This window comes from Filicampus tigris, chromosome 15, assembly GCF_054856515.1.
Source record: "Filicampus tigris isolate MCC_2025a chromosome 15, RoL_Ftig_1.0, whole genome shotgun sequence".
Lineage (NCBI taxonomy): Eukaryota > Metazoa > Chordata > Actinopteri > Syngnathiformes > Syngnathidae > Filicampus > Filicampus tigris.
In genome coordinates, this window is record NC_141231.1 from 18,925,271 (window position 1) to 18,941,161 (window position 15,891).

The 15,891-nt window shown below is 45.7% G+C and overlaps 1 protein-coding gene across 4 annotated transcripts; it reads right to left on the reverse strand.

Moving 5' to 3' along the window:
- Positions 1–490: 490 nt before the first annotated feature.
- coro1cb (coronin, actin binding protein, 1Cb) lies at positions 491–14,360 on the reverse strand. Of its 4 annotated transcripts, XM_086053594.1 has the most exons (12): positions 9,057–10,721; positions 8,879–8,932; positions 8,476–8,675; positions 7,540–7,662; positions 6,820–6,949; positions 6,230–6,411; positions 5,237–5,356; positions 3,612–3,716; positions 3,377–3,522; positions 3,137–3,194; positions 1,999–2,262; positions 491–1,339 (listed from the first exon to the last, which is right to left on the reverse strand). In XM_086053594.1, the coding sequence occupies exons 2-12, from the start codon at positions 8,886–8,888 to the stop codon at positions 1,217–1,219; spliced, it is 1,461 nt and encodes a 486-aa protein (XP_085909720.1). In that variant the 5' UTR covers positions 8,889–8,932; positions 9,057–10,721; the 3' UTR covers positions 491–1,216. The 4 variants fall into 4 exon arrangements, with proteins under 4 accessions (XP_085909720.1, XP_085909722.1, XP_085909721.1 ...); XM_086053596.1 differs by lacking the exons at positions 8,879–8,932; positions 9,057–10,721 and adding an exon at positions 12,440–14,360; XM_086053595.1 differs by lacking the exons at positions 8,879–8,932; positions 9,057–10,721 and adding an exon at positions 10,856–11,196.
- Between the last annotated feature and the right edge of the window lie 1,531 nt (positions 14,361–15,891).

Below are 15,891 nucleotides of genomic sequence, written 5' to 3' on the forward strand. Positions count from 1 at the left end.
ATTAATGTTGCATTTGTAGGATACGAATTAAGACGCAAAATTGGCTGAAAATGACATTAGAGTTGCTCAAGTAGCAACCAATCACGGCTCAGCTATTTTGGGTTGACTTCCCCTAGAAGTAGAATACATCTGTAATGAGTCATTTTGAATTGTTTGTGGTCAATTATTCAGGCACGATTTGCATGTTAGAGAAAATGAGAAATTCAGTTTTGCATAACAATATATATGTAAAATAGAGAATAATCAAGAGCTATTTTTAAGGGGGGCAATAACAATAGATTTGTTATGAAGACATCTACATTTCAAATTTAAATTTGAATGCAAGACAAACATAATTCTTTTGTTATTGAAAATAGAAACACTGAAAAATAATTGTTCAAATTTCATTTGTTTTGCAAAACAGCCATACATTTCTGGTTGGGAAAACCAAAACACACATTTTAGTAGTGGGTGTGTGTGTGTGTGGCATTCCAGGAAAACCCCCACAAGCTTTAATGTCAGTTTTTGAGTGTAAAATCTTTATTATGTGCACAGAACTTATCATCAGCAATGGTGGCGTGAAACACAAGCTGGGGTGTGAGTGGTTCCTCTTCCCAACACCCAAAATTCACTTGTCGGGGCGGCTTTTTTTTGTTTGTTTTGTTTATACTTGAAAAACCCTCCACACTGACAAGAGGCACCACTACAATTTGCACGACATTTTACACCAGATATGCAAGCCTGATGCCCACTTGGCAAAAAAACCCCAGATGTTACATTTCTTACACATTTCAAGGAGTTCTTCCACATTCATCGGTGGACAAAAAGGTTGGATTGGGGGGGCGAGAATAAAAAAAAAACAATCTACCTGGAATGTACGTACAACAGGACAGAAAATGCCAAAAAAAATGTGCATGAAACTGCACACGAATGATTCGTAACGTCATATTTGGCAACACGGCAGATGATAAGAAATACTGATGCTACACTTGAGAACACAAACGTCTCATGACTTAAAAAAAGAAGAAAAAAAAAAGGGGAAAAAAACCGAAAACGTAAGACTGCTTCTGTTCCGTCTGCGAGTCTAAGCGCGGGGAGAGAAGAGAAGCAAAAGGGCCAACGTGTGGGAAAGGGAGGAAAAAGTTCATCTTGGAATGTTGGCCTGGCGGTGCCAAATTGGGTCCGGCGAGGAGGGAGGGGGGGCAGGGGGGGCGTTTTCGAACTTGAGGGGCGGGACTTACATGGCAACCTTGGCGACCTGCTCTTCCAGTCTGGCGATACGCCGGTCCTGGAGGATGACGCGGTCCCGCAGAGACTTGAACTCTCGGAGAACCTCTTCCAGTTTATCTTCCATCTTTTGCTGGAAAAACATTCGCAAAACGACATCGGCTTTGAAAGTGGCGCCGCTTTCACCAAATATGCGCTGATTCGCAACTTTTGCAATCTGTTCCAACCACACTAATTGCGCTAGCCAGACTCCCTATGTCAGCAAAAGAAAGAAAACAAAAAGTGATCGTCGACTGTTGCGGACAGTCTATCCCAGCATGAAACCCAAAACTGGTCTTTCCCCAAGCCCGCTCGTTTCCCCTTTGAGAGCTTTAGCACACGACAGTAGCTTGGTACTAGCTAACCAGCGGTACTTCCTAGCTCGTGTGAGCTAGGGATCTGCAGGCCCGGGGGCGGAGCTACAGGGTGGCCCTTCTCACTCTGTGGCCACCCCCCTTGACCACCCCAATACCAAGGGGAACATTTTGTCATTTTTCGGCACTTTCATATGGATGCAGTATTCTTCCAAAAGTATTTTTTTTTTTTTTTTTTTTTTTTACATTAAAAAATGCTTTAAAGAATAAATGCATTAGGGATCTGAATGCAGACTCTAAACATCAGTTTTAAGTAAAGAACATTCAATTATTACAATCAAAATCCTTACTTTCACACCATAGCAAGCAAACATGGCAGGCCAAAAGGCTTCTCAATGCACACACGCGGCCGGCGCTTTGAAAAGAAGCCTGGACTCACTGTTGCCGGCTGCGCGGGAGCATGAGACGAAAGGTTCTTCTGGACGTTGGAGGCGTTTTCGGCCTTGGCGGCGGCGGCGGCGGCTTTGCCCTCCAGGACGTTGACTTTGACCACTTTGAGGTCTCGGCTCTTGGTGGGCACGTAGCCGTCCTTGAGCGAGATGAGGACCGGGCCGCCGTTCTTGCCGGCGAACCACTCCTCCGCCTCCAGGGCGGGGTCGGGCCCCGCCGTGTCCGGGTACAGGTCGTCCTGGAACAGGTCCGACTGACGGGGCCGCAGGCGGCAAGTTTGGGAGTGAGAGTCGCAAAAGCAAAAGGAATGATGACAGCGGAAACTCTGTACTTTCATTTTTGGCATCCATATATCTGATTTCTACTCATTTTTATTTTAAGGGTCGTTTCTTCCATCCATTACTTTTCTCTTTCTTGTCCTCATTACTTTTGCTAATCATACTTTTGATTGTTATATTTGTTTGTTTCACATTTGTATTCCTGTAATTTCCAGTGCTATTTATGTCAATTTTATCCCTTTTGATGATGTTTATTCATGTGTTTGTCCTCGTTATTTTTTTGTATCATTTTATTTATTTTGTCATTTTTTAATTTTCTGTTCATTTGAGTTATTTCTATTATTTTCTTTAAATTACATTTTATTCATCTATCTATTTTCTATGCTATATATATATATGTAGTCAAATGATTTAAAAAAATTTAACCGATTAATCGCTAAATTTTCCATAATCACGATTAATCTCATTTTTCAACTACAAATTTTTACAAAGCTTGGAACAGATATTTACTTGACTAAAATCTTGGAATTAAAATGGAAAAAAATATATAGTAACCATATTTTGATTAGAAGACGGTTCTAATAACTTTCTTTGATCCTTGAATATGATTCTTTTACTGTAAAATACAACTGTTGAACGACACCAAAGACATTCAACTAATATGGTATTTCTAGGAGTCTGTCGCATTTTCATAATTTTACTGTGAAAATGAATTTGCCCCAAAAATGAATAATTCAATATTAAAAAAAGAAATAAAAAACGAACAAACATTTGTATAAATGAATAAACATTTCTTACATAATATATGGCTGGGACTCACTGCAATCGAGTAAATTCATTCACCCTCACCTTTCGGGGGACAGTCATGATGATTGGCTCACATTTTCTCTCCTGTAATTTGTAGAACCTGAAAAGAGGAAATTTGTAAGAAATCCAGTCAACCCCGAGTACTGTGCAGTATATCACACGTATTCCCCCCCCCCCCCAAAGCAGTTCTAAAGCGTGTCAATGAAAGGCAGATTTTCGCTACTGGCAGTCGGGCCCCCACTGCAGGTGATGTCAATGCCTCTCGGGGCGGGGCGTCCATACCTGGCAATTTCACATTTGTTGACATCGAGTCCGCGCTTGGGCATGTAGCCCATGCCCCTCTGCGGCTCCTTGGTGGAGAAGGTGTTGAGGTAGTGGACGTACGGAGCCTCGTCCGTGATCTCAAAGTAGCGAATGCTGCTGTCACCCTGAGGAAGGGCCGCACCCGACCCGCAGCGTGAGCCATGGGGGAGGGAGGCGGGGGCAGCAGACACAAGACAAAAAGGTCAACGCTCACCTTTCCACACAGGTAGACGATGTTGGTGTCCGGGTCAAAGAAGGGAAGCAGGACGCCGTTGCTGGAATCCATTTCTTGAACGCAAATGGGCTCCTCCATGTTGTCCTGCCGGGCGCAATTCGCAAGACTCAGCTGGCATGCCCAGAAACATTTCATTTGGACGTTTACTTCCCCACAATCAAGCGCAGTGTTTCCCAAACATTGAATTTTTTCAGAGAAAAAATTGTCACCACATTGTTAACCGTTACATGCGGTATCTACAGTCGTCGCACTCGATTGTGGAGCTTTGGCATGAAAAGCTTCTCCACCATCTCGGCTTTCCTGATTTGAAGCGGTAGGCGAGCTAGCAATGCCCACCTCTCCTGATTTGGAGCGCCTGGTTGTCGGCCGCGAGTGCGCGCACGCCACAGAGAGAAAGGCAAATGCGACTTTTCACGGCTAATGCGCGGACCGGTCATGCGTAGGCTTAAATAAAGACTAACATCCGTTTTTTTATAGGTCAGACTACATTTTTCACAATTCTGAAACCTCATCTTCGATACTTTTAGATATTTATATTTAGATATTTTTTAATCATTGAAATTTGTAAGGCATTTAGTTACACTTCACAGGGACTTTAAAATCAAAGGGAATTCACAATGATATATTGATGCTTTTAGAGGACGACATATGAAGGCCTTAAAAAAAAAACAACGTTTTTTTCCAGAACTTCCGCTCAGTTGTGTTTACTTAAATCCACATTGCATCTCAAAATGGATGCCTGCTTTTCCCCAAATTTTGCTAAAAATATGTTTAAAAATCCCCCCAAACTATTATTCGATATCAGCTTTCGGTCCGTCCCATCAGGGACGTGCTTGGCTCACTTTGTCTACCGGCCGCCCTTCCTGAGGCCACACACGCATTCATCCGGCACTGGGCAACTTCAAAGGCTCAAAGTTGATTCTGTCTCCGATATGAATCCGTGCTGGCTACTACACTTCCACTGCACTTTGTATAATTGTATCATTTGATATAGTAAAATGGAATTTGCTGTATGAAGCCCATTTTTTTTTGCACGTTACATTTGATACACTGCAGGAAAGTCAATATTGGACATGCCCTCGGCCACGACAGAGGAGACGCTGTACAGAGGGGGACAAAATTGTTGGTACCCTTCAAAAAAGAAACATGGTTCTCTTGGAGGTCGTCTTGTGCTAATCTCGCAGTTAAAAACACAAAATATAAATATGCCTATTCTACCTATTTTGGGTCTCAAGCGTCGTGTTTCGTTTTTAAAACGGACATATTGGCCAGCTCATCTGTAGATGAGACAGAGAAATGCAAAAGTTCAAATGTGTATGTAAAATAGATTTTGATCCATTATATACCATTCATATTTTTTTATGTTCAAATGTTATATTTCAAAAATATATATTTGTATACTGTATGTATAACAAATACTGAAAGACATTTGATAATGTCAGTGCAGGGTGGGCCGGATTAATATGTGGCCCCCAGGCCATATTTTGCCCACCGGCTGGAACCGACAATTGATGTGTTCCCGAGCAGGCTCCATGTTGCACTACGCCGCCCCCCGGTGGAGCTGCCTGACATGACTGAGTCAGATTCCAAGAAAGGTGACATACGGCTTTCCATAGCGCTAGCTGGCGTTCGCTCATGCGGCTGAATCCGGTGGTGAAGATCTTTCCGTCCGCTAGGAAGATTGCTCGCATCGGCCGAGCTCCCTCGTGGGCTTTGTCCTTCTCCTGAAAATACAAAGACGCTCGTCACACTGGGCGCCTTTGCGTCTACTTGATGCCGCTTGATGCATGACGTAGAGGCGCAACCGCACGCGTTTACCCGCGCGAGTGAGTAGCCAGCCGTGTTGAGTGTTCAATTTTGAACATGTTCAAAATTTCCTCGCCACAAGAAAAATCACTCAAACTGTTGGCCAACATTTGCTTCGTTGAACGAACCCTGACGAACATTCGTTGCCTTCGAAAAGACTCGCAATTGTTTGCCGCTCAGTGGCATGGGGGCTTTATATTTAATTTTTTGGTGTTCAGGCCAAAGCACTGTCTAACAGAGAAGTCTTGCTTTAGCACCATATTGAAGCATTTTAGTGGCGAGGCATTATAATAACGTGACAAGAGAAGGGATGACTAGTGCTGGGGAAAAAAAAGTTGAGGTCTGATGAGTCAAAAATAGGTCGACGCACACAAAATGGTTGCCCCGACCGAGGCTTCGCCAGCACCGAGTTACGGCAAGAAACTAAAATAACCAAAGTTATCAAAAATGTCATAGTGCTGCTTTCTAACTATTCACCACTGTTTCACAGTCTATTTACACCCTCTATTGGTGGAAAGTTGATATTGCAGTCAGGCAAAAACCATCCGATTACGCAATCATTCGGTGGGAAAGGATTCTACAAAGATTCGATACTGACGGCGTTGCATAATAGCAAAGTCGTGCTTTGTTGCCATCTTGTGGCATCTTGGTACCCAGTGCTCAAGTGAGGAGAGGGGCTTCATTTGGTCGGGCCACAGGAGAGCTATAATCGGGCGCGGAACTCTCGATGAATCGTTTCATGTTTTGAAAGCACAGCCCCCGACATATGAAGTTATTGTCATTCCACTCACCGCCACGATCCTCTTTTTGCGGGGGTCCACCACGCGGACCTTTTTGTCCTTGCAGGCGGTGCACAGGAGGCTGCCGTTGCGGCTCCAGCTGACACTAAAGATCACGTCGGGATGCATGTCGTCCAGGCTGATCATGGCCTCGCCCGTGCCCACGTTCCAGATGATCACCTGGTTGTCACACCCTGAAGTGGGGGACACAAAGATCTGACCAATTTCAGCATTTACCCCCTTCTCCAGCTAAAATCTGATTATCGGATGTCTCTAAAGATGATGCAGACTGATTGTCCTCTTTTGGGGAGTGGAATACAGTATATAGGATTTCTCTTCCAACAATTAGCTTGGAAAATGGTCCGGGCAGAGAATGGCGCCCTGTGGCACTGTGCTGGCATCTCGAGAACACCATCCACAAAAAGAGCATTGGAAGGAATTCTATTTCACATGTGGAGTCTCTTACATTTCCAAAATCAGTTAAGATGTTCAAACTTTTCCACACAATAAAAGCGCCACGTTTACTTGAGGCTTTGGAGGCCAGCTGTGCAAAGCTAGCAAAATGAGACCAAGCAAAAGCAAAAACAAAAGCAAAAGTGTACCGGCACTGAGGAGAACGTTGCGAGCGGTGGGATGCCAAGACACGATGCCCACCCTCTTGGAGTGACCCTCCAGGACCACCACGGCCTCAGAGAGGGGAGACTCCAAGCCGTTTTCTGGGATCTGCCAAACCTGGAACGTGCAAAAAAGCACAACAAAAAGCTCGACGTGGGAAAAAGTGCAACGAGGTCTGTGTTAAAAATGATGGCGACGCGCCGCACACGAATGTGAAATCATTGAACCATATTTAATCATTTTAGTAGAATTATTTTAGATGATTTTTTTTTTCTTGTGGGAATAGTTTGTCTTTCTGTCATGCTTTTAATAAAGCACTTGGAATTACCTTGTGCATGAAATGTGCCAGACAAACAAACTTGCCTTAATACCAAATTATCCAATTTATATTGACTACATTATCAATTTTGCTCATTACGCACGCTTCTTAAAAAAAAAAAATCTACATTGTATTCACTATACAGACATTTTTGTTGATTACGAATATCTTGAAGAATTGTTTTTTTCATCCAATTTGTTTTGATGATTTTTTCTACCATTTTTGCTCTTTAATTATATTGGATGCATCAGCATAATGTCAACTACTAACTTTTTCTCAAAGTTTTCTATTTCCACACTTTTCAGCCTATTAAAAATGAGTAAGCCATAAAGGCAACGTTTGTTGCACAAATCATGTGACGGAGCAGAGACAAAAAGGGCGTCCTTACCATAACAGTGCAGTCCTCGGAGCCGCTGGCTATGACGAGGTCATTGTGAGGACACCAGTCGATGTCCAGCACAGGACCCGTGTGACCGCACACCGTCGGGAACACCTTGTCGATGCGCCCCGTCTACGAGAGACACCGGCACCCGCCCAAAGTTAGCCTTCATTACCAAATGGATTGGCTATCAAACCCATGCTTAGCAAATATTAACAAGGAAGTCAATCCAAACATATTTTTTTCAGGAATATGTTCTATGCAAGCCCAGTTGTTGAAACAAGGCATTCTGATAACAATTGCGTTTGTGGAATAAGAGTTGATCCACCCGATTTGAGCCATCCCCGGGGGCGGCCATTTTGTCACTTCTGTCGACTGAAAATGACATCACAGTTGATCAGGGCTCATGTAACGACCAATCGGGGCTCAGCTTCAGAAAACAGGTCAGCCATGATTGGTCGTTACCTGAACCCAGAGCAGTTGTGATGTCATTTTCAGTCGACAGAAGTGACAAAATGGCCGCCCCCGGAGATGGGTCAAAACGAGTGGAATAACTCTTATTCCAAAAATGCAATATTCATCAGAATGCCTTGTTTCAACTAGTGGGCCTGCATAGGACATATTCTTGAAAAAAATATGTTCGCGTTGACTTCCATCTTTAAGTCCAAGTGATAACACAGGAGCATCACATGACGCCAGTAGCCTAACTTTGTCACAAGCCCCCCCATTGAGAGTATCACATGTTCATTGATGTAACAAACACAACACCGCAGATATTGATGATCTGCATTTTTATGGCTCTGGCATTGATTCGACACATGTTCTAAAAGCTAGCAATCGATATGATATGATATATGATATATGATCGGGGCTTCGCTGTGTTCTCTGTCCATGTCTTGCTCCACAAGACTGTGGTTTGGTTTGTATTGCCCGGGGGATGCTGACCTTCTGCAAAGGCAGGACCAGGAAGGCTCCGCCGCCGCTGGCCTCGATGATGATGGCGACGAACTTGGGGTTGACGGCGCAGAAGGAGCTGTCCCATGTGACCCGGGAGACGCGGATGTCGTCGTAGCATTGGTCGTTCCTCACCGCCTGGCCGAAGACGTGGCGGAACTTGCTCTGTCGCACAACTCGCCGCAACATGTCTGCCAGGGCGGCACGGACAAGCCAAGCGTCAGTGGACACAACACGCCACATGGACAGCATGCGTATACATTCTGCTTGTTTTTTTTTTTTTTTGGTAGATTATTCTGTGCAATGACAATTATTGAAAGTATGGATGCCCAAACCTTTTCCAATGACAGCCAAATACAGAAAAAGGCAAGCATGACTAAAACAAGTGGCCCACCTCTGGACATGGCCGCTATGTGGAGACGGATGGGATGTTTTGTTCCAGTGCTTACTGAGTGTTTGAAAAGAGAAATTGCATTGATAGCAAATATCAAAAAATGGTGAATTCATTTGCGTTCTTTGGCTGCAACAATACAGTACAAGAGGGAGGGTGAAAGTCTCATTACATCATTTACCTGCGCCAATTGGGGAAACTGAACGTTTGCCAAGGAATACAACAGAGGAAGGTTGAGGCTTTCACAAATCACCGGAGCATTTTGTTGAAGGTAAGCATCAATGCTGAGCAGTGTTAAAAGACACAATATATACCGAGTACAAATATAAAATTTCAATCTGTAAATGTAATTGTGTAATGTAACAGATTTATGTTAATTTATACTGTCGAAAGATTACGCTGGATATTGGTCAATTGTTTTTGTGGCATTATAAAACATACATTTCAGAAATGTTGGATTCTTTACTGGAATGACAGCAAACTCCCTCCATGCAAACCACTATCTAGCCTTGATGCTAATTTTAGGCATTTTAGGCAAAGTCACTGTTTTAGCTAGAGTAAACCAAGCTGTCAACTATCACAGGTCATCATGGGAGAGTCTTGGTTTTATTTCTGTCTGTGGCTGCACAGAATTGAGAGAGATGTTTTATTTGTGCAGGGATTGCAGTTGTTTATGACTGTTGTTTATGAAAGTTTCTCAATATTCTTATTTTTAGCACATCTCAGATGAGAGGAAATGTTATAACATAGCTCATCTTAACTGATTATGATTACCCAGAAAAATCGAACAAATGAAAACAAACACAATAGGGCAGGGTTAGTGAGCCAGGCAGTGCTACACCATGTGAAGAAAGCATGCAATGGGGAGCAAAGAAGGAGAACAGGACAGGATGGGATAAGGCAGAACAGGACGGGACAGGGTAGTGTGTGTGCGGTATGCGGTAATGCAATTCGACAGAATTCCTCAAGTTCTGCCGGTATTAAAAACACTAGTATGCATCTTTTTGACACATGGCCTCAATTACACTTATATCACCATTAACCGCGTGGACAAATCCAAATATGTGGGATGTTTTAATCCCCCGCGTCTGACTATTAAACTGCAGCTCGTTCCTTCTGTCTTTTTTATTTATCTATTTATTTTTAACAAAATGTTGTCAATACCGACAGATGTAAAGCAATGGAGACAACATCTGCACTGGGCTAACTAAAACAATGGTGGTGGCTAGCCGCTAACGTTAGCCACCGAACCGAGACTCATGTTCGTCAGTCTTATCGATTTGCTTACATCTTGCGGACGCTAAAAAAAAGTGTCTGTGGCCATTTAAAACCCGTGTAGTGTGCATTTGAATCCGTTTAAATCACACGGGACGCGTTTATTAGCGAGCTGGCTAGCCACACAAGCTAACATTCTCGTATACCCCATCGGAGAGGGTCCGGTCGGGTGGATGTTAAGCAATAAGATCCAGATGTGTGCGCAAAATTGTTTGTTGTTCTTTACCACGTTTATCAGCATTTTAATTACATTACGTTATGCAACGCTAAAATCGGATGGTGGGCGGCGTGTTTGGCAGCGTAGCGGCGAGCCGCTTCGCTCCGCCCGACCGGCTGGCTGCGGCTGCTGCTTTGCAGGCTGGTTCATTTCGGAGCAGCCGTCAGGCCATTTCACGGCAAATGCGAGGTTGTTTAAACATAAATGACAAGGTAAAAGAGTCATATTTCGCTGTGTCGACTACAAAAAGAAACGTTTCTGTCGGGCTCTGTCGCCCCCAGTGTTGGGCATCTGGCGGGCTAGCCTCGCCTAGCTTAGCCTAGCCGCTAGTCGCGGTGGACCACCGCCAGCTGACGCAAGTGCAGATATTTCCACCCAGCCCAGCCTACGAGCTAACGGATGATGCGGAGCTCCCCGACCGACACGCAAAACGCCCCAAAGAAAAGGTCCAAAGCTAAATAAAAAGCAAACATCGTTGCTCTTCTTACCTCCAAAATCGATGCAATTCTTTCCAGAGGACAGTCAATCACGACACATGAATGTGTGGAGTTTTTAGGCGCGCCCTTATCCTGCAGGACGTTCCTCCAGTATCCCTTGTCTCCACACACACACGCACGCACGCACACGCAACGCCAGTTAGTTGTCCTTAAATCCCCCCGCTTCCTCGTCTTATTGTTGTCCGTGTGTCAGGATGCTGGCTGTGGAATTTCGCATCCCCTTTGCTCTCATCACCTGCATGAAAGTGTCGCTTGTCCTTCTCCCTCTAAGAGCACCGTTATTACATTCAATGGGCTTTGGCGATGGGCTACTGCACATGCGCACACGGAGGCGCTGGATGCCACGAATGTGTGAATGGAGACGGGAGGGGAGGGGGGAACTCAAACGGGGGAGAGGGTGGTGGCCGCTTATGGGGAAGAAGATGGGGGGGATGCTGAGGGAAACTAGATCAAAAGATATAAAGGGACAGCTAGACCGATAGAAGAACAGATCGATGATGGACAAATAGTATAGATGTTCACTGCAATATTGCTGTCTAATCTATGTCCCACTGAGCAAAAAAAAAAGACGCTTTCTCCTTAAGACCACTTTTGTCCTGTCTGGAGGACATCAAAGCCTGGAATCCTTGGACGTCTCTGAATTTCTTAAATGTCAACAAAAGGAAAACAGAAATTCTGGCTCTTCTCCATCCCACCCTGTTGACCTGGGCCCCATGGCTTCACATCTCAAGCCAACAGTCTCGAACTTGGGTTTTAAATTGAACAGTGATTTTAAATCGGACCGGCAAATCAGCGCTGTTGTTCGATCCAGCTTCTTTCACCTTAGGTAAAGCCCCTCCTTTCTCAACAGCATTTAGAAACGGGAATCCATGCCTTTGTTACATCTCGGCTAGATGACTGTGATGAACTTTATTTTGGAGTCGGACAGTCCTCCCTCAAGCATCTCCAGGTGGTCCAAAATTCTGCCGCTCGCCTCTTAACTGGAGCTCGGAAGACAAAGCGCATAACACCAATTCTGGCCTCCCTTCACAAATTTTAAGATGTCTCCGTCTGTCTGCTAATCTTTAAATGGCCTCGCCCCGGCGTACCTCTCTGAGCTCCTCCAGCCCTACGCACCTTACCGGTGCCTCAAGTCTGCGGACCGGGCGCTACTGGAGGTGGCGAGGACTAAGAGGATCCTCAGAGGGGATGGAGCCAAATTCTCTTGCCGGTCCTTCCCTCTGGAACGACCTTCTAGAGCAGGGGTGGGCAATTCCGGCCCTCGAGGGCCAGTGTCCTACATGTTTTCGATGTCACCCTGGTGCAACCCACCTGATTCAAATGATCAGGATCGTTATATCCAGCTTCTGCAGACCTTGTCGATTATATGATCACTTGAATCAGGTGTGTTGCAGTAGGGACACATGGAAAACAGGCAGGATACCGGCCCTCGAGGGCCAGAATTGCCCACCCCTGTTCTAGAGCAATATCCCATCAGAGACCGGACAAGAGTCATCCTACACCATCGACTGCTTGCCAGTCGGATTTTGAAAACATTGTAGATGACAACACCCGGAGGAGAACTTCCCAATTTACCTTTCTTTGGAGATGGGTGGCTTTCTTGGGGCCTCTCTTTGGATTTCTTTGGGACATCAAAGGCATTCTTTATCTGGGACACCTTGACACTGGGGTTCTGCTCTGCGACCCTCGCTTGGGTTTTGGCCCCTTCCGGCCTAACCCGGTCCTGACTTCTCTTTATGGTTTCCTTGACCAGTTCTGACACTGGCTTGTAGGAATCGGCGTCTCCAATGCCTCTATCTGGTTTGCAGTCGGCCACATTGTCCAGTGGGTTTGCCCTTTCAGGCAGGAGCGCTCGTCTCAAAGGCTGTTGGGTTTTGTGGTCTAACTCGACCTCGGAGACAAACGGATGTCTTGGCTTTTGCGCAACAGGCGGCGCTGCCGCTTTTTTATACCGATTCCGTCTCTCCAGGAATACTCTCCTCTGCAACATGTCCAAGTCTACGGGATCCTCGTCCGGAGACAACTGCGCTACTCGGGCGCAGTAGTCAAAGTCAATCAATCCTCGGTACTCGTTGTCCATGCGGTTCAGCGGCAAATTTTCCCAAGGACTGAGTTCCACCGACAGACGACGTATGTTGGACTGAACGCCGTAGGCGCTCCTCTCATCCCACAACGAGCACATGTCCTGATTGGTCGGGCTGTTTCTTAGGAAGGCTCTGTGAACGTCAACGGTGTGTCTCCTCCTGGCCCTCTCTTCCGAACGGAGGTGATCTTTGCCTCGTCTCTCACCGGACATCAACTGAGCCGTTTTGAGCTTTATGAATGGGTTTTTGGGTTTTTTGGGAACTGGTGGAGGTGGACCTTTGGCTTTTGGCTTCTCCTCTGGTGTGACATCCGCTGACATCTGTACATTTGGTAATTCCTTTTCAGACATGAGCTGAGTTAAAGGTGGAGGGCTGACCACCGCAGAAAATTGAAGGGGATCGGCCTCCTTTATAAGATGTGCAAAATGTGACACACCTTCACAGCCTTCGGGGCTGCAATGAATGGAATCGCACTGTTCCAGAGACTGTCTTGAACAAGGACTCTGGGTTTTGCAGGTGGACTCTCCGGAGAAGGTTTGGCTAGCCTCTCCCATGACTGCTTTCACCCGTTTTGAGACCGCGCCGGCAAACTTGCCCTGACCTGTCCCAGCAACTTCCCCTTGGGTTATTTGCACCGACCCCGGATTGCCCAACATCTCCGAGGAGGCTTCCCAACCCCACCGGTCCGCCTCATGAACTCCGTCAGCGTCTGTCTTTGTCGTCATTATTGCTGCCTCATTGTGGCTTGCTGTGCCCACGTGCTGCACGTTTCCTCTCCCGGCCGCCTTGGTATGATTGTGTCTGCCATCTGTCACGTCCACCAAATGATGACTCAGACTCCTCTCTGGCAGGCAACTCACGGATGGCTGTGTGGCGTCCACCTCGACTCTATTCCTGCCGACTGATTGACGATCTCCTTCTGTTTTTGTCTCCTGGCTGAAACAGGAGGTACTTTCCCCAGCAGTCAATACACAAGCGTCATCCTGCTCTAGAAGCACAAAGTCCTCCTCGTTTGGAAGTTTGCATGCATCTCCGCTGTCCGATCCATTTCCACTGACCTCCATAGCCGTTGACCCGTTGCAGGCGACAGCCCTCTCTTTAGGCTCCAAAGTTGGTCTGGTCTCCCTGAAGTTCAGACCACATTTTGAGTCCTCAGCTGTACCAGTGTCACGCCGACCCTCCCTCTCTCCACCCACCGCCTCTTCAGTTGTAGTCACAGGTCCATCCCTCAGACCGAGATGCCTGATTGGCTGCTCAATCTGGGGATCCATATGCTTCTCTGTCTGCTCCGACAGGGGGGACGCGCCACCATCCTGGCCACTTGTCTCTCCCTTTTTCTCCCAGCCATCGGGCGCCTCCTCGTCCTTGTCTTGCATCTTGTCCACCTTCTGACCCATGGTTGCAGTCCTGTCTTACAATCAGAAACACACCAGTCAAGACACAGCCGGTGGATGTATTAATAGCGGCGTAACAAGGGTGACATCACATAACAGGCGTCGCCGTCTATCTTTAAACCATCCTGAATCCCCTATCCTCTATTTGTGTGTATTCCTCACACCCTCCCAAAGGCCTTGCTATCTATCTTCTGCCATTCTGCGTGGCAGGAATGTGTTGCTGGCTATAATTAGGCGGCCCGCATGCTGCCAGTGAGTCAGGAGGCCAATAAAAGCAACCCGACACGTGCGATAAGAGCCAGTTGACAAGGTCACTTTCAAATTTAGGGCAAGTCCCATTTATTGGGAAATCACTTTGAGAAGCATCAGAACCTTCTGGAGTGGTTCGGATGTCCCCACGAAGGCATCACATTGCGACGTAAAGTTGCATGCATTAGGGGAAGGTAAAAAGTACTTCATACTTTGTTACTGGCCTTTAAGTTGATTTTTCAGTTGTCTGTACTTTTCTTGAGTATTTCTTTTTCTGTCAGAATTTTACTTTTACTCCCTGGATTTGAACACATTTGATATCTGTACTTTATACTTGTTACGTTGTCAAAATAGCCTTGTGACTTTTTCAACTTCCTCGGATGACATCGCAACATAAAAAAGGAAAAGTAAATAAAAATCGGTAGTCAACCACGGCTGAAATGTTATTGACTGATTATTTGAGATCATGCGGCCTTTAAAGGTGGGGAAAAAACAGGAACACGCACATAAGAATCTGTACTTCTACTTGCATACAGAGCGCGAGTACATTTGCCACCTGTGCCACTTTGGACGCCGGCCTTTGTTTGTTCCGATGATTGTTTTGGTTACGCCGTCCCATGCAAAGGTCACCCAGAATTCACGGCTGGAGTCACAGGGGACTTGACGCTTGCCCGCAATCGTTTGTTTGGGGTTTGGCGGATGATGGATGTTGAAGGATAGGCGGGATTATTGCAAAACGGTGGTGACAAAGCTCAGCTGACTTAAGTGCCATGTAGAGGACTGTAATGGTTATTTTTAGGCTTGGAACAAAATGCTACATACGCAAAACAACAGGTTGGATTTTGAAATGGAAGGTGGCTAAACAGAGAGGAGTGGACCTTCGCAGTCATCGCTAAATACCACAGAATGGCACGTATTCATGAGGCAAGAACTTTTGCAAATGGAGGAAATTCAATATATTTTGGGGAATTCTGCTTCTAAAGTTTCATAAAACCACCATCAAATGCTTGATATCACGTAAAATGCCAGCAAGTACCACAAGGCTTCGGTTAACTCGACGTGTATTTTGCTTTAACTTCCTTTTTTGGGTTGGGAACCCCCGCTCCAAAAATTTGGTGAACATGTCTATTATAACAGGATGCACAAAAAAGTCTAAGGACCTCTGTTGGAAATGGAACGGCAAGTCAGGCGTTTTGGTTTGAAGCGGCCATTTTTGGGGGGATTCAGAGCTTGAACTTTGACGAACTCAGATGAGTGCATTCGCCTAAATGAGCCCCGATCGGACGCAGCCATTTTAGGC

Excerpts from the sequence above, each read along its gene's own strand:
- coro1cb (XM_086053596.1), bottom strand. The coding sequence starts at position 14,345 with ATGGGTCAGAAGGTGGACAAGATGCAAGACAAGGACGAGGAGGCGCCC. Across the intron at positions 6,412-6,819 it reads CAACGTTCTCCTCAGTGCCG|GGTGTGACAACCAGGTGATC; the intron begins GTACACTTTTGC and ends CCCCCACTTCAG. Across the intron at positions 2,263-3,136 it reads TCATGACTGTCCCCCGAAAG|TCGGACCTGTTCCAGGACGA; the intron begins GTGAGGGTGAAT and ends CGGCCCCGTCAG.